General features: G+C 35.5%; 1 protein-coding gene across 5 annotated transcripts in view; it reads left to right on the top strand.

Annotated features, from left to right (window-relative positions):
- Window positions 1–26,694, top strand: part of LOC136270119 (caspase recruitment domain-containing protein 9-like) — a 35,679-nt gene extending 8,985 nt beyond the window's left edge. For 2 of the 5 annotated variants that reach the window (XM_066066670.1, XM_066066671.1), the window contains exons 2-4: window positions 25,184–25,279; window positions 25,948–26,152; window positions 26,546–26,694. In XM_066066670.1, the coding sequence (XP_065922742.1) occupies window positions 25,978–26,152; window positions 26,546–26,679 (309 nt within the window). In that variant the 5' untranslated portion in view covers window positions 25,184–25,279; window positions 25,948–25,977 and the 3' untranslated portion in view covers window positions 26,680–26,694. Of the gene's footprint in view, window positions 1–25,183; window positions 25,280–25,907; window positions 26,153–26,545 lie in introns of all 5 variants that reach the window. The other 3 variants (XM_066066672.1, XM_066066673.1, XM_066066674.1) reach the window with 2 other exon arrangements.
- Window positions 26,695–26,963: the final 269 nt, after the last annotated feature.

Here is a 26,963-nt window from a genome sequence, read left to right as displayed (position 1 = left end):
TCACTATGTCAAGTAAACAATTCTTTCAAAACCTTTTGCATAGTTACTTCGTTATAGGGATTGCATTTTTATTTTTATACCCGCACTTTCTAAAGAAAGTTCGGGTATATTGTTGTTACCCTGTTCCGTCCGTCCGTCCGTCTGTCACGTTTTACTTTCTCAAACTGCTCTTACATCTTATAAACCAGCAAACTGAACTCTTGGAGTTTGATTGGGGTATCATGTTGTTTTGTAAAAAGGTTTCAAAAATTCTCTGTTAGTCCTGGGGGTCAAATAATTGGTAAAAAATGACGTTTTTTCACAAAAAACCTTCTTCCTCGAACTCCTCCTACATTTTCAACAGTAGACAAATCATCTTTTGGAATATGTTTTAGGGTATCCTATAGATGCGCAATAAGGTTTCGGAATTTTCAATTTTGTCCTGGGGGTCATTTAATGGCTGAAAAATGTCGTTTTTTTACAAAAAAACTGGTTTCAAAAACGTCATTTTTTTTTGGCAGTAGCCAATTGATCTTCTAGAATATGATTGGGGTGTCATATTGAGGCGTGATCAGGTTCCAGAATTTTTTTTTTTATTAAGGGGATCAGTGGGCAACAAAAAATGACGTTTTTTTGCAAAAAAAATATGGTTCCCAGAACTCCTCTTACAACTTTTGGAGTAGCTTCTTCATCTCTTGGGATATAATTGGGGCTGTCCTATAGATGTGCAATAAGGTTTTAAAAACTTAAATTTCATCCAGGGAGTCAAATAGAAGCAGAAAATTGACGTTTATCACTAAAAAAAACCATAGATCCAAGAGCTCCTCTTATGATTTAATGGATAGATAATCATATCTTGGGATATGATAGGGACTGTTCTATAGATGTGCAGTAAGGTTTTAAAAATTTAAATTTCATCCAGGGAGTCAAAAAGTAGCAGATAATTGACGTTAATCACTTAAAAAAAACATAGATCCTAGAACTCCTTTTATGATTTAATGGATAGACACATCATATCTTGGGATATGATAGGAACTGTTCCATAGATGTAAATTACGGTTTTGAAAAATTAAATTTAACCCTGAGGCCCATTATCTACCGGTACATACCTTTTGATGCCCTTTAAGGATCAAGAATATATATGGTTAAGGGGTGGGGATCTCAACTGTTTTCAAGATATTCGTGCACTTCCTGTTCAAGGGGGGTCATGACCACCCCCGGGGCCCATGACCTACATACCGTTTGATGCCCCTTGACACAAGGAACAAGAATATATATGGTTTAAGGGTGGGGATCTCAACTGTTTTGAAGATATTTATAAGGGACTTGCTGTTTGAGGGGGTCAGGACCACCCACAGGGCCCATGACCTACATAACATTTGATGCCCCTTGACATCAGAAACATGAATATATATGGTTTAGGGGTCATAATTATAACAGTTTCTGAGATATATGGTAATTTCAAATTCCTGGGGGGTGAGGATGACCCCAGGGGTCAGATCTAATAAACCCTATATATTGCCAGTAACAGCCAATATATGATTATGAAAACCCTATATTATTATCTTTGTCCGTTTTCAAGTTACCATGTACAATACAGTCTACGATTCTTCCTACAATGTTCAATGTTAGACCCCACACCCTTTTGACACCCCCCCCCCCCTTCCCCCCCGAAAAGTGGTTGTCTAACCGAAAATGAGAAAAATCAAACCAGGGTGCACAACTAGATATGCAGGCCTATCATATCCTAGAGTTTTGTACAATTATGTTCAGCCATCTCTGAGAAACAAGTTCATGCAGAGCAGGAAAGAATTAGAAAAAGAAGATGAAGAATAATAAAACATGAATTAATAACCGTACAAAAACAATAAGTCTCCAAATTTCATTCGGGAGACTTAATAATAAAGACTAAATAGAGATAGGATCATCAAACATCAATAAATTAAAGATAATTGACAATTTCTGATTCTAAGGGGGTCAGGATGACCCCTTAGGGTCATGACTTACATGCCATAATGATCTGATGCGCCTGCATGACCTAAGGAGGAATAATACCTTTGGATTAAGGTGGGGATCTCAATGGTTTTTATGATATTTAATAATTTCAGGAAGAGCACTTGGGATCATGACCTACATACCATCTGAAATGCCTTGAACAAAGAAACAATAATATAATATGTACATGATATATGATTCAATTTAAGAACCCAGATATAGATCATCTGTTTTGTAATACTTCCTATGTATATATACATGTACATGTATTAGTTTGTGTTTTGTTCTATACTTTTCATGTTCATGACTGTAGTATGGCTTATAAGTCTTATTTTAAATTACATTAAAAAATTGTCAAATATATGACTTGGAACCCCCACTCCCAAACAAACTCAAATATAAACTGCCCCCCCCCCCTCTCTTGTCGAATGATCTATTGAAATCAAAATATAATTTGGGTGTCAAAACTTTTATGAACTGGTAAAAAATGTTATTCTTAAAGGAAGTGAACATGAAAAAAATAATTGTTGCTCAATAAATTATAAAAGCCTTTTGAAACTTAAAAATGAGGTCTGTTACCTATTTGTTTATTTCTATCAAGAGATTTTATCAATTTAACACTCTCAGTGAAAGGTTTATGGAGGTAATCCATTATTCCCCAGCATGCATCTGTTCTCTGACGTAGATAAGCCACATTGCTGCTGGTGACTGGGTCAATGTTGGAACAAGGCCAGTGTTTATGTACAGAGTTGATAAAAGTTGAGGAGAAAAATAATGCCTTGATGTGAAGAAAAATTTTGTGTACTGTCATGAGAAGACAAGGATTTAGTACATTTCTATAAATGAACCTCAGATAACTATTAACAAGGTATTATTTTATTTCGGAATAATTATTTTCCTTGGAATTCACCTTTTTCCTGATGGTATATTGTAATTGGCCCTAATAGCCTTAGTTACATGAAAAAAAATATAAATCCATGAGATAGTGTGATTTTAGCAGTGGCAGGGGTAATGGAGAAAAATACATGATTTTCTATGCTCTGAATTTATATACCAGTATAGTATTTATCTTATTTATTTGTTTTAATTTATTCTATTAATTTGTTTTGTAATTGTTTGTTTGTTCTTTATTTGATAAATTTTCATTTGTATAAATCAGATTTGTACGACAAATCTCCTAATATCTTCCGGTAGAAAAAGGGGGGGGGGGGTTAGTTTTTCAGTGAAAAACTAACCCCCTTAGTTTTTCACTGAAAAGCTAACCCCCCCCCCCCCATTCGCGTAAAATCCAGCTGCCTTTCAATTTAGACATTAATATTTGATCTGTAATACGTAAATCATCTCCACAAGCTGTAAATTCGCCACTATAACATCGTAGATGTTGACTGGAAGCAACACTGCACTCCTCAAATCTAAACTTACAATGAAACGAAGTGAAGTAGCCTTTGTATGCGACAATGCTTGGCTAAAACGCGATGGCTACGATTGAGACGTACATAATCCAAACTGCGGTCGCGGCAGTTAAGAAATTCACCGAATTCCGAGTTACAATAAAACATCATAGCTATAAGCTGGACGTTATTTACATGACAAGTTCCAACAAGCACTGCATCCATTGCCACAGAAGATTTACCGCTCCGCGTCACTTCCGTGTTCGTGACGTCATATATTCTGTTTGCACCGAGAGTTGAAATTGATCGGCGGATCATGAATTAAGCCTGAAATATCCACGAACTTAAAATTGGATACATCTTATCAGTCCCTGGCGACATGAAAATAAATATAATTTCAGCGGGGTTTACATGCTAAGTGTTTACACATAAGTTAAGTAGAAATACTAACGTAACAAGTATATTTTCTCATATTTTACAGGTACATGTACTCTAACAGTACGGTATATAAATAACGTATATATCTTGAACAGGTATTTATATGTGTTGTTCAAGTTGTATTCATTAATTTGATTTTTTAATTACCATATTATTTCAGTTTCTGCATGTGATTACAGTACAAGCAGTACGGGTTTTTTTTACTATACTTTACATGTATAATAGGCATCTCTAACATTATTTAGGAATGATGGACGTTTTGAATGCATGTTTCTTCTTTAGTCAAACTACACAAATAAGCAGTGGTGTGTAGACATGAATAAACGTCTCTCTGTATTTAACCTGTTGGGTTCATAATTTCTTTTAAAAAAATTCCATAATAATCAATATTATTTTAATATCTACTGACAATACTTGAAATACCACGTTTCTAATATAATGCATTCTTGACGCAGTACGTTGAATCACATATTGCATTAGCGTGATCGTAATATTCATTCATTTTAATTTTATATTTGTAACATGCAGATATTAAAATTATATTGGAAAAAAACCCACAATGATTTCTATGGAAGTCTGCGATGTACGTTGTTATGAGTTGTGATAGAATTATGGGCTCATTGTAAATCTTCATTTTAATATTCCTTTTTTTTTTATTTCCATAGCTGGAGACATTTCCCATCACCTAAGTAGAATGCTGCGTCAGTGGTCTGGCAGAAACTAAAGAGTTCTCTTCAAAATACTAATTCAAAGTTTTGAAGTTTCAGGATCCGCCCATGAATATTTCTGCCAACTAAAGTGTCGATTTTAGTGTGCAAGTCTTCCAAAACTTCTTCAAACTGACGTATAGCCTACTGTTACGTCACGAAGCTAGAACTGGAGATGCGAGCACCGGTTGCAGGCAGAGAGAGAGAGAGAGAGAGAGAATATTAAATGATTTTTATGCATGCATACATTTATTTTCAGAACTATGATAAAGCATGTTAAACGGCATATATATGTACATACATGTGAATGCATGAAACATACGTACATGACTGAAGATTGAATATTAAATAAAAATTAAATTCACAGGAAACAGATTCGTTGAAAAGGAAAACGCTAGTTGAATTTGGACCCTAAAATAAGTACGTGTATTATGTGCTATGTAGATTCTTAAAAAAGATGAATTTTTACTGGATCTTTCATAAAAAAGAAATCAATCACTTTTAGGTTTATAGTCTTAACATGCTTTTAATAGATTTCAATCCCGTAAACTGCAAATACGCATAAAATCAGATTTCATTTCCATGACATTGTGTGATAAGTGTCATACCGGTCTGACTGTAGCAAATGAGTGATTACCCCCCCCCCCCCCCCCCACCCCCTTCCTGTCTATAATTAAAAAAAGAATACATTTTTGCCATTCAAAGACACTTAAAACACCTTACACAATAATCGAAGTTTTTTATCCGGGTACTGTTGAAGTCCCTCGCAATGCAAAATCTTCTTGTGAATTTTTTCTATTTAAAAAACAACAACAAAACAAAACATAAGCTTTCATTGAGATTCTTACCTAGACCATCGGTGGGCACCACTTACAACAAGATTTAAATAACGTATTTTTTATTTATGTTCTACCACACTGAGCTGACCTTTTAGGGAAAAAACCTGTCATATTTTAATAACGTATATTTTTACTTATACTCTTCAAATCTAGTGACATGACTGCATGGAGCAGGGATCCAAAGCAGGCAAATATACCAGGATAAGCAGCTCAAACACAGTAGAAAGCAAATTTAAGGCGTCGGAAACGTCGGGGGGGGGGGTGGTCAAGCCAGCCCCCTCCCCCCGACTTTTCTCGCAGCAAACATCATTTTTCTTTAATTTACATATTAAAAAAAATGAAGTTTCACGAAGTTGCCCCCCCCCCCCTTTCCAATTTTTTGGGGGAGTATCTATTAGAATTTGAAATGAAAATAAGGAAATTTAAGAGTGATATTGAAGATTGAAGGTATCGGTACCCCTACCTCCCTCCCCCCTCCCTCCCCCCTCCCTCCACACACACACATGTCATGATTTGGGGAATTTGCCTTTTTTTCCGTTTTGCTTGTCAAGATTTTTGATGATAGGTCTAGCCCCCTCCCTTTCAATTTGCTTCCGACGCCACTGGAAAGTGACGTGTTGGGATTATTGAATAAGGTAAGAATCCTCTTCACCTGTGGGAAAAGTTTTGCATGTAAACCCAAATTTTTATATTTTATAGAGATTATCAATATGATATGCAATTTCGATGCACTGTAATTAAAGGCATTTTGTCTAAACTCCTTTATTTGTTAAATCGGTATAAGCTGCAGTTCTGTAGCTTCCGGTCTAAAAACAATTCGGTTGGAGGATCGGAATTTTAAGACCGAAAGTTACAGACCTTCATATATGTATACCAGTATCACATTGTACCACTGAGGAAAAAAAACATTAATTCCACTTTCAGCAGTCGGGAACTAGGCTTCGGATTTTTTTGGGTTTGATAGAAATACCTTATTTTTCCCAGTGATACATAAAAATGAAATTATATCATGTGTTTGATTGACAGATAAAGGTCTACCCATTTATTTTTTTAGGGGGGGTATCAACTGTTTAAAATTTATTAAAAGCGGTTTTATACAAGTCTTATAATTATTTTAATAAGATTGATGGTTAAAAAAAGGTCCCTGCTATATTCCAAACACGGGACTTGTGGGTCAGAAGTTACATGTATATATCCATTGTGCTACATAGATGACTGCTAAACTAACCGATAGATGCCGAGTTGAATTTAGGGCGTTTCCTCCCGGGACAGGAGCTGATTTTTTTATGAGATTAAACAAAAATGTATATGTCCGACTATCCCAGTTTTGTAACAATGCGAGGTCATTTGAATTTTTGATGTTGTTTCTGGAGGAAAGGGGGGGGGGGAGACCGGGCTTGATTTCAAACGCATGTGTAACTTAAATACAAAGTCTAATAGTATACATGTACCTTGCGGGGTGTACGTGTTTTTTGCTGCTAGTAAATGAAAAGTTGACAAATGGCAAACCGGCAAACATCCGAAATCTTGACCAAAAAAAACACACCAAAAAACAAAACAAAACAAAACAAAAACATCAAAAAAGGAAAATAAATAAAGCTTTTTATCCTATTACAACTACAACACTTTTCTCGCCATTGTCTTTTGTGGTTTAAAACAGGTGCATCTGGAGTGAACGCTCAATTGTTTTATATATATTAAACATTACACCCAATTTAATTATTCCGATCGGGACTTTTCATTTAGTAATAGAAATTACACCATATTTTAATTTGTGCGACCTAATAAATTCCCAAAGATGAGCAGCTTCAAAACATATTAAATTTTCTTTTCAAAACAAACGTATGAGCTACTAAAGCTTTATTTACTGGTAATACAGGCTATGGAACTTGGTGCACGAGTTGGTAAACAACTCCATCGTCATCGTAACATGGCTGCCTTTTCATTCCAGATTCTTATGGATCGCATTGTTTTCTTTTACAATAATTTTTTGAAATTAAGTACAATGTGCTGAGCTATATTTTTTTAAGCAGAATTAATTTACTGCATTTATTCACTTGTGCTTTACGCACGTCTGTTTAGAGAAAATTTGGACGACACAGACCTCGATGTAGAACGTACAGCTGTTAGATTGGACTGATTCATTTCCGTATAAAATCGCGTCATACAGACATTAAGAACAATAGGTTATACCAATTAAGATCAGTTCTGACAATTTATTAATTCCTGTGTATTAATTTCCTTCCTGTGTATAGTGATTAGCAGCGTTAAGCCCCCCCCCCCCACCTCACCTGAGATTTTCTACCCGGTAAAAATGCAACATAATCGCACCTTCGAAGGCCTGTACAAGTATTACGAAGGATCATGCTGTCCGTCAATGTAAGGAAAATTCTTATATAGTGTACACGAATACTGGGACTATGGATAGGAAAGCGCACCTGTCTTTATATGCACGCACAACAAAATTATATATATATTCTTTAAATTTTGATCATGTAACTTGATGAACTTGAGCGTGCACAGATTAATGTTTGAATGCGTACGTATAACGCAGGTTCATCTAAATGTATTTCTTATTGGGGCGGTGAATTTGATCGATAAAGGAGGTGGGGGGGGGGGGGGGGGGTTAAACACAGATCGCTGCTATAAAATTTATTCTAAAAAAAATGGCAAAATTATTGGGGCGGCGTAACGTTAACACATAATAATTAAACTGAGAAATTCAATGAACAATCTACCGATGAGGAAGAAGTCCGCAGTATCCTTTCGATATAAAAACTCCCATGCATACGGTTTATCGCACAGATACGTACACATCACCAGTGTACACATATATAGATATGTAAAGTAGTTGGTGATGCAAAACTGACATGCAATGCTGACATCACTATCAGGTGGAAAGAGAAGAGCATGATGGTGTGTTCGACGAAGACCCAAATTGAATCCTCGGTCCTTTCTGAACTTTAAGGATCCGCTCCAGTCGTCAAAAATCCCAAGATGGCTTTATGTTTATGTGATTTATTTATATACAGCCCTTTAAAGGTGTGCAGAATTAATCTTTCCGATGAGACTGTTATCTAAATTGTACATGCAATTATTGGTTATTCAGCTATATACCAGTATCTAATAATACACATATATTTATGTATTAGTAAAGTTATGTATATACTAATGTTTGAATGGTTGTCAATGATAGAGCTCTCTAAATAATACAATCCTGGTTTTCTTAAAAGATTAGAAAAAAGCTAACTTTTACATCAAGTCCCCTCTCATATTTGACATTAGAGAGGCAATTTAAGCTGCATATCTGGAAGAAAATAAAATACTTTTGTAGAAGTAAAATAAAATAGAGGATTGATTGGCTGCATGGGTTCGAAGAATTGACTCCCATTATTTTTAGGGGGGGGGGGGGGGTGTGTGGGGGGTCTGAAAGTGAGCTCTCGTGCTTTTTGCCTGCATGGCGCAATTGGCCTGACGTCTAGACATCAGGCATATTTAAGGTTTGAAAGTTGCATTCTCCAAAACGGTGCAGACAATGTGAGCTAGGAATATTAATATTTTACGTAAGAAAGATTAATATTTATCATATGGCATATAATTAGCAACAATTAGTATTCAAGTAAACGGGAGGTTCACCATATATAAGTGTAATCCTGGTGGAAGGGGGGGGGGTGTCACCGCTACAAATTGTTGCCTATTGTGCACCCCTGCGAATGTGTTCGGAATGTTTTCTCTATCGTTGTTAAGTATATAATAAATCCAGAGGTTCTCGAATGAAAGTTCACGGGACTTCACCGATATTTGTTCAGTTCCTTTGAAATTTCGAGCGGAAGTATATGTGTTCGGATAATATTCTCAAAATACGTAAGTTCTGGTCGTTTTTCATATCATATCCTACTTTGATTTATGTTAAAACATGAAAATCTTTCAAGATATGGGTTTTTTTTTTCACAACCTAGCGGTTATTCAAATTAAACGATGATATTCAGAATAGAGTTATCGGTCGTGTTGAACCACGTGTAGAGTGGTTGAAAATATAAACATTAGCCTTTAGGTTACTTAAAAAAATCATAGCCATGTTTGATGCTTGTTGTGTGCAATACCATGTTTTTAAAAAAAATAATGGGTGTCTGTTTTGCATAAGAACTAAGTATATCAAGACATTTTCAAGAAACATTCTGCATAAAATAGTATATTATGTTTCACTATTGATGCCTTACTAGGTCAGGCGCGGATGGAAAAAAAAAACCCTTAGGGGGGGGGGGGTCTCTACTAAGCATGTTAAATGTTGCAACAGCAGAAAAAACTATTGCTTTTTTTTATTGTCACATTTATTTCTAGAATATATTTTATCCACCAATTAATGGAGATAAAGTTTAAAATCAATAAACCTCGAGATTTTATATTTGATAACAAGTCCCTACTGAAGGCTATAAACAAGAGGCACGATTTTTACTGCGAAAATGAAAGGGTCAATTAAAAACAGGTGGTCTAACATTTAAATGACAATAACATTTACAGGGATGTTGTATATTATGGTAGAATGTAAGTACGTAGCTGGGCGGAGTTAAGACATTGCCGCTCGTGATTTGAATGAGAGAGAGAGAGAGAGTGAATTGAGTAAATTATAAGTGGTGCCGATGAAGGAATAATCATTAGTTATAAACTTGCAAACAAATTAATTAAGGTCTGTTTATAAAAATTACATATATATCCTATATTGGTATAACTTTAAAGCGTTTTAAAGAACTATTGTGAAAATTTCTTTGGCCGCGCGCCGTCGTACATGTACATGGATAAGAATGACGTAGCTAACCAACTAAATTTCCTAGCATGGAGTCCGAGAATATGGACATTAAATATTTTGAAATGCGAACGAATGATCACTTATGAACATGATGAATTTAGGTGCTGTGTAAAGGAAAGGCAACGCAGGTGGATGCTTAGTGGAAAAGTAAAACAATGGCGGACAAATTCGTCCTCAGGTAAAGAATGTTTCAGACTGAGTAACCATGAAGAAAGTTTTATACAAAGTAATTTTACAACCTATGTTTAATTCCAGGAAGATTCGGCAAACTTTGATTAGAGTACTAACGGTAACACTTGTAATAAAAACAGTTTCTTAAATATTCGTAGTCTTCGATGTTTGACATTGCCTCCTCACATTATCTATATATAGACATCGTTGTCTTCAAAGTTTCATAAATTAAAAAAGATACACTAGACCTTGATTTGTCACTTTATAACTATTGTTGACAGATAGTTCGCTAATCTGCCTCATCTAGGCTATAATTTACTCCATTAACCAGTTAACTCTCTCTCTCTCTCTCTCTCTCTCTCTCTCAAGTTAAGGTCTCAACTCCGCCCAGCTACGATCTGATTGGACAAAGGTCAGTCAAAACATTACGTAGAAACTTTTGTGGAGTTCGCTACTATTAAACGCTTCAATGTAGTTTGCTGTATCATTATCAACAAAAAATAATCAGTTCGGATTAAAATAAATATATATTCCTAAAGCTGGAATATTTTCTGGAGGAACTGATTCGCTGAAGCGGGGCTTGTCCCGATTTTTTGATCAATTGTTTAATATCATTAATTATGAAAAAAACTAATTTACATGTACGTGTCATACTAAATGTACATTAAACAATAACTAGTAGTGTGCATCACTATTTTAATTCATACAATTGACTCAAAAAATTCAAAATTCTGTTTCAATACTTAACCAAATGGGCATTTGCGCCCTCTTATTGCCCCATCTTCTTTCTTTGACCCCCCCCCCCCCCCCATAGATCCATTGATGGGCTCATTGATGAGTTCATTCAAGGCATCGATGATCTAATCCTTTCGGTGAAAGGCAGAGGGTGAAGGTACATGTTAATGGAAGTTCGCGCCATAATGAATTAATATCACATTAGTGGACGAGTCCAAATTGGGATCGTGAGAATACCGCGTGTACCCATGTAGCTTTATTTGAAAACAAAAAAAAATCCTATGGTTGGAAATAACAAAAATGGCCTTTGGTTTTGCATCTTTATTTAGCAAATAAAATTTAAATTTTGTCTGTTTTCTCTTCTGCTGTCAAGCCTACAATTTTTTGATACATGAACAATCCTAAAATAATTTGAAATAATAAAATTCTAAAAATCTATGTTTGTTTATTATAGCATTGAATCATGATTTTTTGAAGTATACACTCTCATAACTGCCGCTGTGTGTGCATACAAATTGAGTAACGCGCGTTAGCGCGTTATGAAAATTTGTATGCACACACCGCGGCAGTTATGAGAGTGTATACTTCAAAAAATCATGATTTAATGCTTATATTTACATTTTTTTTAACTTCTTGCCTTGTCTGCAAATGTGATTCATGCCTAAAAATTCCTATCTTATTCTAAGGGTAAGTTAATATTAATGGAAGAGCCACAGTAACAGCCACAAGCGTGAACTTTGATTTTCGCTTGTGACGTTGCAGTTTACAGCGTTCAACGCTTGTGACGTCATAATAAAACTTGTCAATTTGACCTTTGACTACTTGTTGCATTTAGAGGCATTTGAAGATCACGGAATTTAATGGAAAAACACAGTAGAATGTAAATATTCACCAATTAAAGGGTCATCAAGGGGCATACACATTCAACAACAATATAATCATGATTATAATAAATAGCGGTTGAAATATGTGGAAAGAATGCCCAGATCCACATTACAAGCTTATAGTCAAATTATTGTACTGTATATTTTCGCCCTTATTCAGTTGCAAACGGTTTCGCCCCGTCTTGAAATCGCCCGCCCAAAGTTATGCTTAAAGAGACTGAGATATTTTGAGACATTTGAATTCGCCTAGTCTTAAATTCGCCCGCTGACAACGGGGGCGAAATGGGCGAAAATAAAACGGGGCGAATATTTCCATATATTGTAGTACGTTCACTAGATGAAAAAAATAAATGTATTTAAATTGATTCTTGATTATACACGTTCCATTTATGAATTTATGAACAGCAGCGAAAATTAAAAAATATATATTTTTTAAAAGATAGCCTAATTTGTACATCTTTCCTATGAAACAATTTTCATTTGTCAGGCAAGCTTTTTGGAAAGCTACATGTATTACTTGTTTAAAAAATAATTGGTTTTTTTAATGGCATTTTCCCTCCCTCCCCCCCCCCCCCTCTCTCTCTCTCTCTCTCTCATTCTCTGTGCAAGCAGTGTCCATAATATTTATGTTTTCTGTAATTTTAATTCAGTTGATCTTCTTTCATGTTCACTGTAGCTTTATATAAAGTTTATGAGGAACGTAAAGTATCTAAAACCCTTGGCTAGCAAAGATTATCTTCCTCGTGCATGGGGGAATCACAGTCATTATTATAATTCTGAAAATAAATGTACACACGCATAAAAATCATTGACTCTCTCTCTCTCTCTCTCTCTCTCTCTCTCTCTCTCTCTCTGCAACCGGTGATCTTTAATATTCAATCTTCTTCAGTCATGTACGTATGTTTCATGCATTCACATGTATGTACATATATATGCCGTTTAACATGCTTTATCATAGTTCTGAAAATAAATGTATGCATGCATAAAAATCATTTAATATTCTCTCTCTCTCTCTCTCTCTCTCTCTCTCTCTCTCTCTCTCTCTCTCTCTCTCTCTCTCTCTCTCTCTGCCTGCAACCGGTGCTCGCAAATGCCTCTGAACATCTCCAGTTCTAGCTTCGTGACGTAACAGTAGGCTATACGTCAGTTTGAAGAAGTTTTGGAAGACTTGCACACTAAAATCGACACTTTAGTTGGCAGAAATATTCATGGGCGGATCCTGAAACTTCAAAACTTTGAATTAGTATTTTGAAGAGAACTCTTTATTTTCTGCCAGACCACTGACGCAGCATCTTACTTAGGTGATGGGAAATGTCTCCAGCTATATAAATTAAAAAAAAAAAGGAATATTAAAATGAAGATTTACAATGAGCCCATAATTCTATCACAACTCATAACAACGTACATCGCAGACTTCCATAGAAATCATTGTGGGTTTTTTTCCAATATAATTTTAATATCTGCATGTTACAAATATAAAATTAAAACTAGAGCAAAGCTCGTTGCAAAGCAACGAGTGGGTCTTCCGTTAATGTCAAGAGTAAAGCTTGATGTTCCTGCAAGAAGCAGAGTGTTTAAATCAATAACAAGAGCAACTGAAAGTAAAAGATAAAAATAAATACGAATGATACTATGTACGAATTAACAAAAACCTTAACGATTCTAAGTACGACTTAACAAAAAATAATTCCGAAGGTGTCAAAGTACTCAACAAAATTCGAATTATTTTTGGTACGAGTTTGAACTTTACGCTATTTTTGAAACCAAAACGCAGAATCAAAATTTCTGAAAAATCAATTTTTAAACCCCGATATCTGTTATGCATCGTCCGATTTAAAAATGGATTCTAGTTTTGTATTCATCATGAAAATTACCGTAGGTTACATATGTTTAATAATATTGAAAAACAATGAAAAACTAAAACAAGAGGCAAATGGGCCCGTCGCTCACCTGGGGAACAATAGGTATGATAAAATCAGCTTAATGGAGTCACAATGCAAACTACCTAATACAATGTACAATAATTCATGTAGATCCTGTATAAATAAAATCCATTTTCCCCCCTAAATATTATTATGTTTATAATCATTAGCTCCTTTTCTAAAAGGATGATTTTATATTGATTTTATAGTCATATCGCATGTTGAGTATTGCAGTTCTCAAAAAGATCCTTAACAATAGTTTATATATGGGATATAAACCTACATCAAACTCTGAACCTTCTTGTGAGGCCAAAGAACTGTCCTGGGGCCAAAGTCTTACATGTAACAATTATAAAGAATCATCTGGCTGATTAGTTTCTGAGAAGATTTTTAAATATTTACTCTATATATTCCCATGTTAAACTTTGACCCCCCCCCCCCCACCCATTGTGGCCTAAACATCCCCGGGGTCATGATTTTCACAACTTTGTATCTACACTACCTGAGGATGCTTCCACATAAGTTTCAGCTTTCCTGGCTGATTAGTTTCTGAGAAAAAGATTTTTAAAGATTTTCTCTATATATTCCTATGTAAAAATCCATTCCCCCATTGTGACCCCACCATACCACCTGGGACTATGATTTGAACAAACTTGAATCTACACTACCTGAGGATGCTTCCACTTTAATTTGAGCTTTTCTGGCCAAATACTTTTTGAGAAGAAGATTTTCAATGTTTTTCTCTACATATTCCTATGTAAAACTTGATCCCCCTCTTGTGGCCCCTCCCTACCCCCGGGGACCATGATTTGAACAAACTTGAATCTACACTACCTGAGGATGCCTACACAAGTTTAAGCTTTTCAGGCTGAATAGTTTTTGAGAAGAAGATTTTTGAAAAATACCAACAAATTTTCAATAATTCTCAATTATCTCCCCTTTAAAGAGGGCGTGACCCTTTATTTGAACAAACTTGAATCCTATTCACCTAGTGGTGGTGCTTAGTGCCAAATTTGGTTGAAATCTGCCCAGTGGTTCTTGAGAAGAAGATGAAAATATGAAATGTTTACAACAACGACAAATTGTGATCAGAAAAGCTCACTTGAGCCTTTGGCTCAGGTGAGCTAAAAACAAAATAAAGGAAACATAATTGCATATACTTTTATTGAAAAACAAATTTTCACAGCTAACAATTGTAAATTACTTTAAACAGCCATAATTTTGTTTGTTATAATTTCTTATCAAACACAAACCACAACAAGGCATGATGCTTTCTTAAAGTTCCATTACAGTAACTGTTCATGAATTATCCGATTTAATTTGAATTACTGGTAAATAGTCTGTAGAACACATTAAGGAATATGCATGTGGGTAGAGGTGACAGGTTAACCTCAAGAGCTGAAACGAATCAACAGGTAAAAACCATGTGGCCACCAATAGCTGAAATTAAAAAAATCAATAAGCTGTGTTAATACATGTACCGGTACTAATAATAGCTGTGTTTACATTAACATATGCAAAGTATTTCTGAAAAAAAATTACACTGACCATGCAGTGTAATTAGTATGACATATCCCAATACGTGACAATAGATGGCACAGGACAGATTTTTTATACATTTCATTGTAGCATGGGGACGTGTGTCTTCGGAACCCTGTAACTAGAATTTCCTCAGTTCCCACTCAGCACAAATACCTTTAATTCACTCTTTATAAGGCCAATCACCAATTTCTGAAGAAAATTACTTGTCAAAACCTGTAAAATTTTCTACATACTGGTTTTTATGAGATTTTGACCCTTTCATGTTTTGCTAAATTTTCATGATTTTTCAGCTTTTTAGACCTCCCCCAGCCAATTCCCTGCAGAGGGTTGACCTTCCGTACCATGTGCATGTTGCACCATCACATGTCAGAAACTTACCGGTGTATAGTTTATAATGCCCCATCCACCTACTTTTCGTGTTATTTAATTACCCTCCCGTCTGTAACTTGCATTTTTCACTGTCTAAAGTCAACACAACAGTCATAGCCGCAGGTTTCGCATTTTACTTCTGAATCTCATGTACCTAACATATGGGGCCTACATATTGGATATCAATTTCAATAAGAGACATCCCTCTAACTAATATAATGAATAATCATTAAAAATCATTTCATGAATTTTAGCAACACTCATAAGCCTTCAAGTACAGCAACTCTCAATTTTACAAAAAAATTGACGGGTACTTTATCTGAAACTGTCCCTTGCTACCTTTAACTTACACTAACATTCTCTGAAAAGTCATCTTGTCTTAAACTTACAAAGCTTATGCTATTCTGAGAAAAAGTATACCTCATTTTGCCAATTCCATTAAGGATTAAGAAAAATATGGCCATTTAAGTGAACCCAGCATTTCCACTTTCCTCTATTTAACACAGATTCATAGGGCTCTCCATAAATAAAGCATCTTTACCTAATCTTATAGAGGTCAACTGTTGTTCAACCTCCCTAAATAAGAAACCTTATTCAAAACTACATACAATCATGACAAAAGCATCACATCACTTAGAAATACCCTTACATGTATACCCTCCCCCTATTTTTTGATTTTCCTAAGAAGCATTAGTTTGAACACTTTAACCTAATATTATGAAACTTGTGGCAATTCCCTTCAGTCATTTCTCACACATATTTAAAAACAACCATCACTGATATTGAAAATTGATCTGTTCTTGATAAATGGATGAAATGTAACATTTTTTTTTACAAAAAGACATGCCGCCATACATGTAATTTCTTGTTTTCATGAAACAGTAAGCTTATAATCATATTTTATGATTTGTACAAAAAATGAATATAGATAAATTAATTTGTGAAATATAAGACCATCACATTCCAGATGTTTGTACGGAGATGCATGTGGCAGTCAGTGTTTACATAAATAAAATGCTGTTTTTAGATTTCAATTTAAATTAATATAAAATTGTAATTCCATTTTCCATGTAGGGTTTCTTACCGTTACTTTTTATTTAAATGCCCTGGAAATTTTTCTGATTTGTTTTTTTTTTTTTTTTTTTTTTTTACATAAGATCTTGATGATATGTACGCCGGTTCTGTTTATGCTGTCAGAAGAATAACAGGACTAAGACACTTTTTAAAAGTCAGGATGCTGTGCAATGCACCTTGTGTGCTCATTTATGTAGCACACATAATGTTCAAACTCATAAACAAGAAATTCCCGAGTGCAAGAAAAAATAGGTCACAATAACACTGATCCACGGACATTCCATTCTAGTTACATGTCACATTAACTGCTGGTGGGAATGCATCATTCTGAGATCCAAAACCTTCCTCCATAAACACTGTTTAAAATGACAACTCTCTACATTCCTTTCAAGTTTCCATTCACATTTTGATGATGGCATTTTATCCCTGTTACTACACGTGTGTAAAAATGCAATGTGTCTCACTGACGGCAGCATCAGTGCTGCCCTCTCTTAGATGCTTAGAGATAACCCAGCAGGGAGGTAATGATTTTAACAATATGGCAGCGCTCATGGACTGCAAGAATTAGTTATTCTAAGTGGTATATCTTTTTACTGAGGAAAGCTCTGTCTAAACGGTTTTCAGATATCATTATACACATCAAACAGACAAATTTGAGCCCTTGATAATTTTTTCATGTTCACTTCCTTTAAAAAAAATTATATTACACCTTGCATAATTGACAAATGATCTATTGAGATATGATCAGAGGTCATATTTCTACCTTGGGATCAATAAGTAGTATTCATTGACAAGTTAAAATTAATAACAATAAATGATTCAAATTATAAATGTTTATACTCCACATTCACCCCCCCCCCCCCCCCCCCCCAATTTAACCTGGTTATAAAGATTCAGTCTTCTTAATACATTCTTACATGTGTACAGTAGCAAATTTTAAATCATTTCTTGATTGCTTTTTCTCTCGTGATTCACATCAACATTTTGGAAATTGCTTAATTCAATTTTTAAGATTTATATAAACAAAATGTTATATGCATCACTTCCATGTGTATTCGCCTATTTTGGGAAATTTTAAAGTCTCCTTAACAAAGCACTGACATCATTAGGCTAGGAATTGCCCAAATGGACCGAACACTACTGTATAACATATGAATAAGATAAAATACATTATTATTTCTAGTTCTAAAATGTCAGGGTTTCTCCAAGGGGACATAATCTATATACAATTTTACGCGCAATGACACAAAGAGCAAAAATAAATTATATGGTTTAGGGATGAGGATCTCAGATCTCAGAAGATAACAAAATATACAGTGTATCATATCATTTCCTGGGGGGGGGGGGGGGGGGTTGAAGACAACACCTGGGGGTCATTAATGTACTTTACACCATTAGATGCATCATAATGACATTAGAAGATATTTTGTATTTTCCTGTTTCGTGGGGTCAGAACAGTCCCATAAGGTCATGACCTACATTAATTGTATTTGATGCATAATATAATACATTAAGAAAGAAATACTCCTTCCTTCCTATTATAACTCATATAAAAATGATAAGTGTCTACACCTACTTACATGTAATACACAAATTTAATAAGAAATTGTTTATACAGGGTCAATATGGGGTCAACTCAATAGTGCATGCAGTCTGACAAATGAAAAAAATAACTTTTGCAACTAAAATGACAGAAACTTTACAAATGCGATAGGATAGGTAACGATGATAAACTTATTTAAATATTAAAAGATGATGATACAGTATGCTGTCAAAGGCCTAGGGAGATCACATTTAGAAAGTGAAAGTAGAACTTATATATGTATGCTGGCATCTCATTATATTGTGCTACTGCTACTACATGTATTATGCTTACCTAAATTGGTCAACATCATAATGATAATCCAATTAAAACACAATAATGAATTACTTTAGCTGATCTTAACAAATCCTTTCATGCATACGGAAAACACAGACATGTATGTATGGGTGTTGCTAAAACGCGGAACGGAAAACGGAACGGAATGGAAAATATCATCACGTTTATCGCTTAAAAAGGGTATAGACTGGCCAGAAACGATTTACTTTGTATCTTTTATTTATATCTAATGAATGATTATCAACATGTTGTTATCTTATTAATATTCATAATTATGAATATCTATCAATTATAGCGTTGTATTCATTCGGCTTTAGTTGAGTACGAAACGGAAATATCAAATGTATTCGAATTGTGAAACATTAACATGACTTTAAACGAGCAAATTAGCTATAACTTTTTACTTATTTTTCTTATATGGTATTGCTGGCATATCAGCGTAACGTACGCAGTTAGTGAAAGCGTTTTATGCGTGTTTTGAGTATTTTTATATTTCAAATACTAGTATGATGTACATGTATATACTTACATCAAAATTGAATTTTCTGTGTTCTAGACGATCTTTTATCATACAGACGATACATTATCATTGAGATGGAAGAGAAAAACCCGTAGGACTGACGACATTAAAAATTAAAATATAGTAAACATTAAAATACCCGGTAATTTGTGAAACTAGTATTTTTAGCAATGCAATTTTGTTTACGTTTGCATTACTAAGCAGTTGTTTATTCCAGCAGCTATATACATATGATCCGAATAGAAAGCTCTAGAAGTTGCCTGGTTTGATTTTCCGATTATATATTGGGACTATAGTCTGTCGATCCCAAAATATTCATGCAGCACATTTGGACGATTTATAATATAAATGTTGACATCTTTCTTCATTTGGAAGTCACTCAGAAGACCTTGCACAATTTTTCAACACTATCATCCGGAATGCAAAACCCCGTAGACTTCTTTATTTTTAGCCGTGTATTTATGCCAGCTGATAAGCTAGAGGGGACGTTTTAAAGAAAGAATAATGAGAATGTTAAATGCTTCTAAGAGAGAATCGCTTGAACCCTGAGGTATATATAAATATACAGCAAAAAGTAAATCGAAAATATTTTGGGACAGAATATAGTGGTCAATGCATGTACTGTTAATTTTTAGGAAATAAATATTCTTGAATAAATAATCTAATATTGCTAATCTTTCAAAAAAAATTAAAAAGGTACATAAAGTATATCGTTTTAGTATGATTAACAAATCTATGAGGTAAATAACATTAGATAAGATTTTCCGTTTTCCCTTCCGTTCCGCTTTACGTTCCGTTTTCCGTTCCGCAATTTATCAACACCCATGTATGTATACACGTGAACCCATCTAATCGAAGAGCTGGGTAAAACTAGTACCCGCTAATGAGACATGCAGACCTGTGTTGTGTACGTAACTTCAGACAAAGATCATTCATTTGTAACATGCATGTATTTTTATGACCTATTCTTCAAATCCACTTGCACTATTTTATTAGGTAAATAACAGCTTTAAGGTGATGTACATGTATACTTTCTATTGAGATAAACAATAAAGTATATCAAATATTGATTAAATATTTACCCCCCAAATAATGTTACCTAACATTGAAGCGCAATGGGTTAGAGCGTTTACATGTCTGTAAGAGCATTAGGGTCCAAGGTGTATTTTTGGTAATTTTACAATTGACATAAATGAATTTTCATGGGGGGGGGGGGGGGGGGGGGGGTTCCGGACCCCTCACTCCCACCCCTTCTCTAAATCTGTGCACACGATGATGTTCATGTAGGCACACAGAAGCAAATCTAAATCCGGCAACCGCCACGGGGAGGGGGCATATAATTTAATTTTTAATTTTGTTTGTAATAATTATTAGACCATTATACTTTCTATGACATAAAATGTTAAGATTATTGATTAACTGAAAATTCACTGCAAACAGTTCTACCCCAAATTGCACATAAAGTGCTGCTCATGTCACGATGTGTATTATCATATGGGAAGGGATCTCATCCTTCAGTTATGAAAATTATGAATTTTAATTGTATTACCGGAGCTTGCATATAGCGTTCATTTTTAATTAAACTGGTACAAAACAGTGTTATTTAGGGGCAAACACATGGTGCGGGTATTACTGTCTAATGACAGCATCTAGTTTGAATTATTTCCTGTAGTTTAATCGCATACAATGTAGATACAAAAGTCAATGCCTGGTTACTGTTTGTGTAAAGGTTTGGAATTTTCTTTTTCTTTTTATTAGGTATGTTTCTTAATTATTACCGAAATTTCAAGAAAATTCAGTGATACTCCAATATCTAAGATAATGGGTAATTTGATACAGTTATTTCTTTGACAGTGTATTAATATAAATATTAAGTAGAAAACACCAACATGCACTAGTCTCCTCTTTCCCCATTGCGGCCCACCCTCACAATCTACTGTCTGGACCAATCATACAGTGCTCTCAAGATAATACAACAGTTACTTAAAACCCACTTATTTGTCAATTCTTGTTAAAGTACTGGTACAGTAAGTATTAGTTTCCATTGTTTTACAATGTTTGTTGTGAAAATATTCTTATTTCCCAGATGGAAGTATGTAGTCTGGGTTGTTTTCAATGAGGGAAGTAGGTAAACAATGTGGGTAATTAGGTGGGTGATTTTGCTTAAATTTTCAATCATAAATCGAGTAATATATAATCATTGCAGTAAATATTGAACTACTGCCATCCTATGGCAGACAAAAATACTGATGTATCTCTTAAACGACACAAAAGAGTTGATTCTGTGACGTACCTCTTATAACAGATAATTTGTAAAACTTAATCAACACAAAAGAGTTGATTCTGTGATGTCTGACATAGTGTGTGGATAAATAGATTGCATCATGCATTTCCCATTGGTGACACAAGACATGGAATTTATACTTGGAATGATAACAATCAGCTTGTTGCCTCAATAAAGGAGTGATTTCCCTTGGCTGCCAGTTGTAAGTAATGGAGTGATTTCCCTTGGCTGTCAGTTATAAGTAATGAAGGAGTAATTTCCCTTGGCTGTCAGTTATAAGTAATGAAGGAGTGATTTCCCTTGGCTGTCAGTTGTAAGTAATGGAGGAGTGATTTCCCTTGGCTGTCAGTTATAAGTAATGAAGGAGTGATTTCCCTTGGCTGTCAGTTGTAAGTAATGGAGGAGTGATTTCCCTTGGCTGTCAGTTTTAAGTAATGAAAGAGTGATTTCCCATGGCTGTCAGTTGTAAGTAATGAAGGAGTGATTTCCCTTGGCTGTCAGTTGTAAGTAATGAAAGAGTGATTTCCCTTTGCTGTCAGCTGTAAGTAATGAAGGAGTGATTTCCCTTGGCTGTCAGTTGTAAGAAATGAAAGAGTGATTTCCGTTGGCTGTCAGCTGTAAGTAATGAAGGAGTGATTTTCCTTAACTGTCAGTTGTAAGTAATGAAGGAGTGATTTCCCTTTGCTGTCAGTGTAAGTAATGAAGGAGTGATTTCCCTTGGCTGTCAGTTGTAAGTAATGAAGGAGTGATTTCCCTGGGCTGTCAGATGTAAACAATGAAGGAGTGATTTCCTTTGGCTGTCAGCTGTAAGTAATGAAGGAGTGATTTCCCTTGGCTGTCAGTTGTAAGTAATGAAGGAGTGATTTCCCTTGGCTGTCAGTTGTAAGTAATGAAGGAGTGATGTCCCCTGGCTGTTAGGAGTGATTTCCCTTGGCTATCAGTTAGGAGTCATTGACTTGGCTAAAGAGAATCACCATCCTCTACAGCCTCTAAGTAATGAAAGAGTGATTTCCCTTAACTGTCAGTTGTAAGTAATGAAAGAGTGATTTCCCTTATTTGTCAGTTGTAAGAAATGAAGGAGTGATTTCCCTTAACTGTCAGTTGTAAGTAATGAAGGAGTGATTTCCCTTTGCTGTCAGTGTAAGTAATAAAGGAGTGATTTCCCTTGGCTGTCAGTTGTAAGTAATGAAGGAGTGATTTCCCTGGGCTGTCAGATGTAAACAATGAAGGAGTGATTTCCTTTGGCTGTCAGCTGTAAGTAATGAAGGAGTGATTTCCCTTGGCTGTCAGTTGTAAGTAATGAAGGAGTGATTTCCCTTGGCTGTCAGTTGTAAGTAATGAAGGAGAGATGTCCCCTGGCTGTTAGGAGTGATTTCCCTTGGCTATCAGTTAGGAGTCATTGACTTGGCTAAAGAGAATCACCATCCTCTACAGCCTCTAAGTAATAAAAGAGTGATTTCCCTTAACTGTCAGTTGTAAGTAATGAAAGAGTGATGTCCCTTGGCTGTCAGTTGTAAGTAATGAAAGAGTGATTTCCCTTGGCTGTCAGTTGTAAGTAATGAAGGAGTGATTTCCCTTGGCTGCCAGTTGTATGTAATGTAGTAGTGATGTCCCTTGGCTGTCAGTTGTAAGTAATGAAGGAGTGTTTTCCCTTGGCTGTCGGTTGTAAGTCATAAAAGAGTGATTTCCCTTGGCTGTCAGCTGTAAGTAATGAAGGAGTGATTTCCCTTGGCTGTCAGTTGTAAGTTATGAAGGAGTGATTTCCCTTTGCTGTCAGTTGTAAGTAATGAAGGAGTGATTTCCTTTGGCTGTCAGTTGCAAGTAATGTAGTAGTGATTTCCCTTGGCTATCAGCTGTAAGTTATGAAGGAGTGATTTCCCTTGGCTGTCGGTTGTAAGTCATAAAAGAGTGATTTCCCTTGGCTCTCAGCTGTTAGTAATGAAGGAGTGATTTCCCTTGGCTGTCAGTTGGAAGTAATGAAGGAGTGAGTTCCTTAAGCTGTCAGTTATAAGTAATGAAAGAGTGATGTCCCTTGGCTGTCAATTATAAGTTATGAAAGAGTGATTTCCCTTGGCTGTCGGTTGTAAGTAATGAAGGAGTGATTTCCCTTGGCTATCAGTTGTAAGTAAAGTAGTAGTGATTTCCCTTGGCTGTCAGCTGTAAGTAATGAAGGAGTGATTTCCCTTGGCTGTCAGTTGTAAGTTATGAAGGAGTGATTTCCTTTTGCTGTCAGTTGTAAGTAATGAAGGAGTGATTTCCTTTGGCTGTCAGTTGTAAGTAATGTAGTAGTGATTTCCCTTGGCTATCAGCTGTTAGTAATGAAAGGGTGATTTCCTTTGGCTGTCAGTTGTAAGTTATAAAGGAGTGATTTCCCTTTGCTGTTAGTTGTAAGTAATGAAAGAGTGATTTCCCTTGGCTGTCAGTGTAAGTAATGCAGGAGTGATTTCCCATTGCTGTCAGTTACAAGTAATTAAAAAGTGATTTCCTTGGCTGTCAGTTGTGAGTAATGAAAGAGTGATTTCCCTTGGCTCTCAGTTGTAAGTAATGAGGGAGTGATTTCCCTTGACTGTCAGCTGTAAGTAATGAAGGAGTGATTTCCCTTGGCTGTCAGTTGTAAGCAATGAAGGAGTGATTTCCCTTTGGCTGTCAGTTGTAAGTAATGAAGGAGTGATTTCCCTTAGCTGTCAGTTGGAAGTAATGAAGGAGTAATTTCCCCTGGCTGTTAGGAGTGATTTCCCTTGGCTATCAGTTAGGAGTCATTGACTTGGCTAAAGAGAATCACCATCCTCTACAGCCTCTAAGTAATGAAAGAGTGATTTCCCTTAACTGTCAGTTGTAAGTAATGAAAGAGTGATGTCCCTTGGCTGTCAGTTGTAAGTAATGAAGGAGTGATTTCCCTTGGCTGCCAGTTGTAAGTAATGTAGTAGTGATGTCCCTTGGCCGTCAGTTGTAAGTAATGAAGGAGTGATTTCCCTTGGCTGTCGGTTGTAAGTCATAAAAGAGTGATTCCCTTGGCTGTCAGCTGTTAGTAATGAAGGAGTGATTTCCCTTGGCTGTCAGTTGTAAGTAATGAAGGAGTGATTTCATTTGGCTGTCAGTTATAAGTAAAGAAAGAGTGATCTCCCTTGGCTGTCAATTATAAGTAATGAAAGAGTGATTTCCCTTGGCTGTCAGTTGTAAGTAATGTAGTAGTGATGTCCCTTGGCTGTTAGTTGTAAGTAATGAAGGAGTGATTTCCCTTGGCTGTCAGTTATAAGTAATGAAAGAGTGATTTCCCTTGGCTGTCGGTTGTAAGTCATAAAAGAGTGATTTCCCTTGGCTGTCAGCTGTTAGCAATGAAGGAGTGATTTCCCTTGGCTGTTAGTTGTAAGTAATGAAGGAGTGATTTCCCTTGGCTGTCAGTTATAAGTAATGAAAGAGTGATGTCCCTTTGCTGTCAGTTGTAAGTAATGAAGGAGTGATGTCCCTTGGCGGTTAGGAGTGATTTCCCTTGGCTATCAGTTAGGAGTCATTGACTTGGCTAAAGAGAATCACCATCCTCTACAGCCTCTTTGATGTAATAGGTTGACAATAATACCGTAAATGAACAATCATCTTCATACGAGTGGATATTTATTTAATTTTATAATTTCATTTTATTTTCACAGAATGTTCCACGTCTAAGATTGGCTAGGTTTTAGTTCTAGACATAGGGATCAACATTTAGATACATGTACTAGTATCCTGGAGTCATAGGAAAACAGGTATCAATTTAAATCAACAATATTTTATATCATATAAAGAATGTTGCCTACGTCATAGTAGACTAACATAAAAACATTTCAATACATCTCGCGTTATGTTTGAATTTTGTACAATTTAACGTCATTTTAAAAGTCAAATGACCATTTTTATCTACAATGAAGAGTAAAAAAATTAAATTATAAGCAAAGAATTCAATATTTATTAGTTTTATACGATATAAAATGGTTTAAAACAGTTTACACTTTTTTATAAAACGCTTCGCGGTTTATAAAGCGTAAACTGCCCCCAATTCATTCCTTAATCAAAACACCCACTTCTTTCACTATCCATCATTAAATGTGCATGTACTGTGGTTTCATTAATATTCGTAGGTATCAATTTTCATGGATTCAATGAAAATCACACTTCCAAGGATACTTAAATTCTTTGTCAATAATCCTATCAATACAAAATGTTAGTAGAAATTACACTTTAATGAACAATTAATTTCATGGATCAACTTAACAACAAAATCCGCAAATATAAGTATTCAACGAATATTGAGGAAACCACAGTAAGTTTGTTTAGCAAGACTGTGATGTGAGTGCAGAACATGTATTATTTTGTAATCCTTTCATCTGATTTAAGGCTTGTCCCTGATTATTGTTTGTTTACTGGTGCTCCTAAGACCCGGCTTTGATTGGACCAGACTGCAGCCATGTCTGATGACGAGGAGAGGGACATTTTTGAGGAGCTGATTGAGAGGAAACGCTATAAGATTGTCAAGTACATCAACGCCCAGGTGTTCTTTGACAAACTCCGCCAGGTGAAGGTACTCTCAATGGATGACACGCTGGAAATCTCTAGTAAGCCGACACGACGACAACAAGCAGGTTTGTGCTCTATATCTTGCCAGTGCTGTAAAACTTGTATATACGTGGTGGTATGTTCTCTATATCTGGCCAGTGCTGTAAAACTTGTATATACGTGGTGGTATGTTCTCTATATCTGGCCAGTGCTGTAAAACTTGTATATACACAGTGGAATGTGCTCTATATCTGGCCAGTGCTGTAAAACTGGTATTTACATGGTGAATACAATACAATTTAAAAGATATCATTTGTGCAACATGTTTGATGATTTAAATTCATTTAGGGCAAGTCAGTTTGCAACCTTATATATTTTTTGCATAATATGTAAAATTAAACCTTTCAATGCAAACATTCAACTTTATTAACCGATGTTAAATATTTTCATTTATATCTGTTTTTGCTTGCTGGCTGTAGGTTATTTTCTTAACATCTTACAAACAAAGGGAGACAATGGAGTAAAACAGTTCCTGGAGATTTTAGAATGGGAGTATCCTCATGTGTTCAAAGATGTGACGAACAAGGATGCTAGAGAACCACCCAGTAAGTAAGTGTGTGTATGTGTGAGGGGTAGGGATCCAACCACAGGTGTGTATGCGTTTGTGTGTTAAGGGTAAATATATGTGTGAGAGAGGGTTAGGGATCCATCCACAGGTAAATGTGTGTGTGTGTGTGTGTGTGTGTGTGTGTGTGTGTGTGTGTGTGTGTGTGTGTTAAGTTTGAGTTCAGGTAAATGTGTATGAAGTTTGAGGATCCACATAAGCAAATGTGTATGTTGTTTGGGGACCCATATAAGTAAATGTGTATATGACGTTTGAGGACCTACATAAGGAAA

The sequence above is a fragment of the Magallana gigas genome, chromosome 7 (genome assembly GCF_963853765.1).
Source record: "Magallana gigas chromosome 7, xbMagGiga1.1, whole genome shotgun sequence".
NCBI lineage: Eukaryota > Metazoa > Mollusca > Bivalvia > Ostreida > Ostreidae > Magallana > Magallana gigas.
This window is presented reverse-complemented; position numbering and strand designations above follow the sequence as displayed.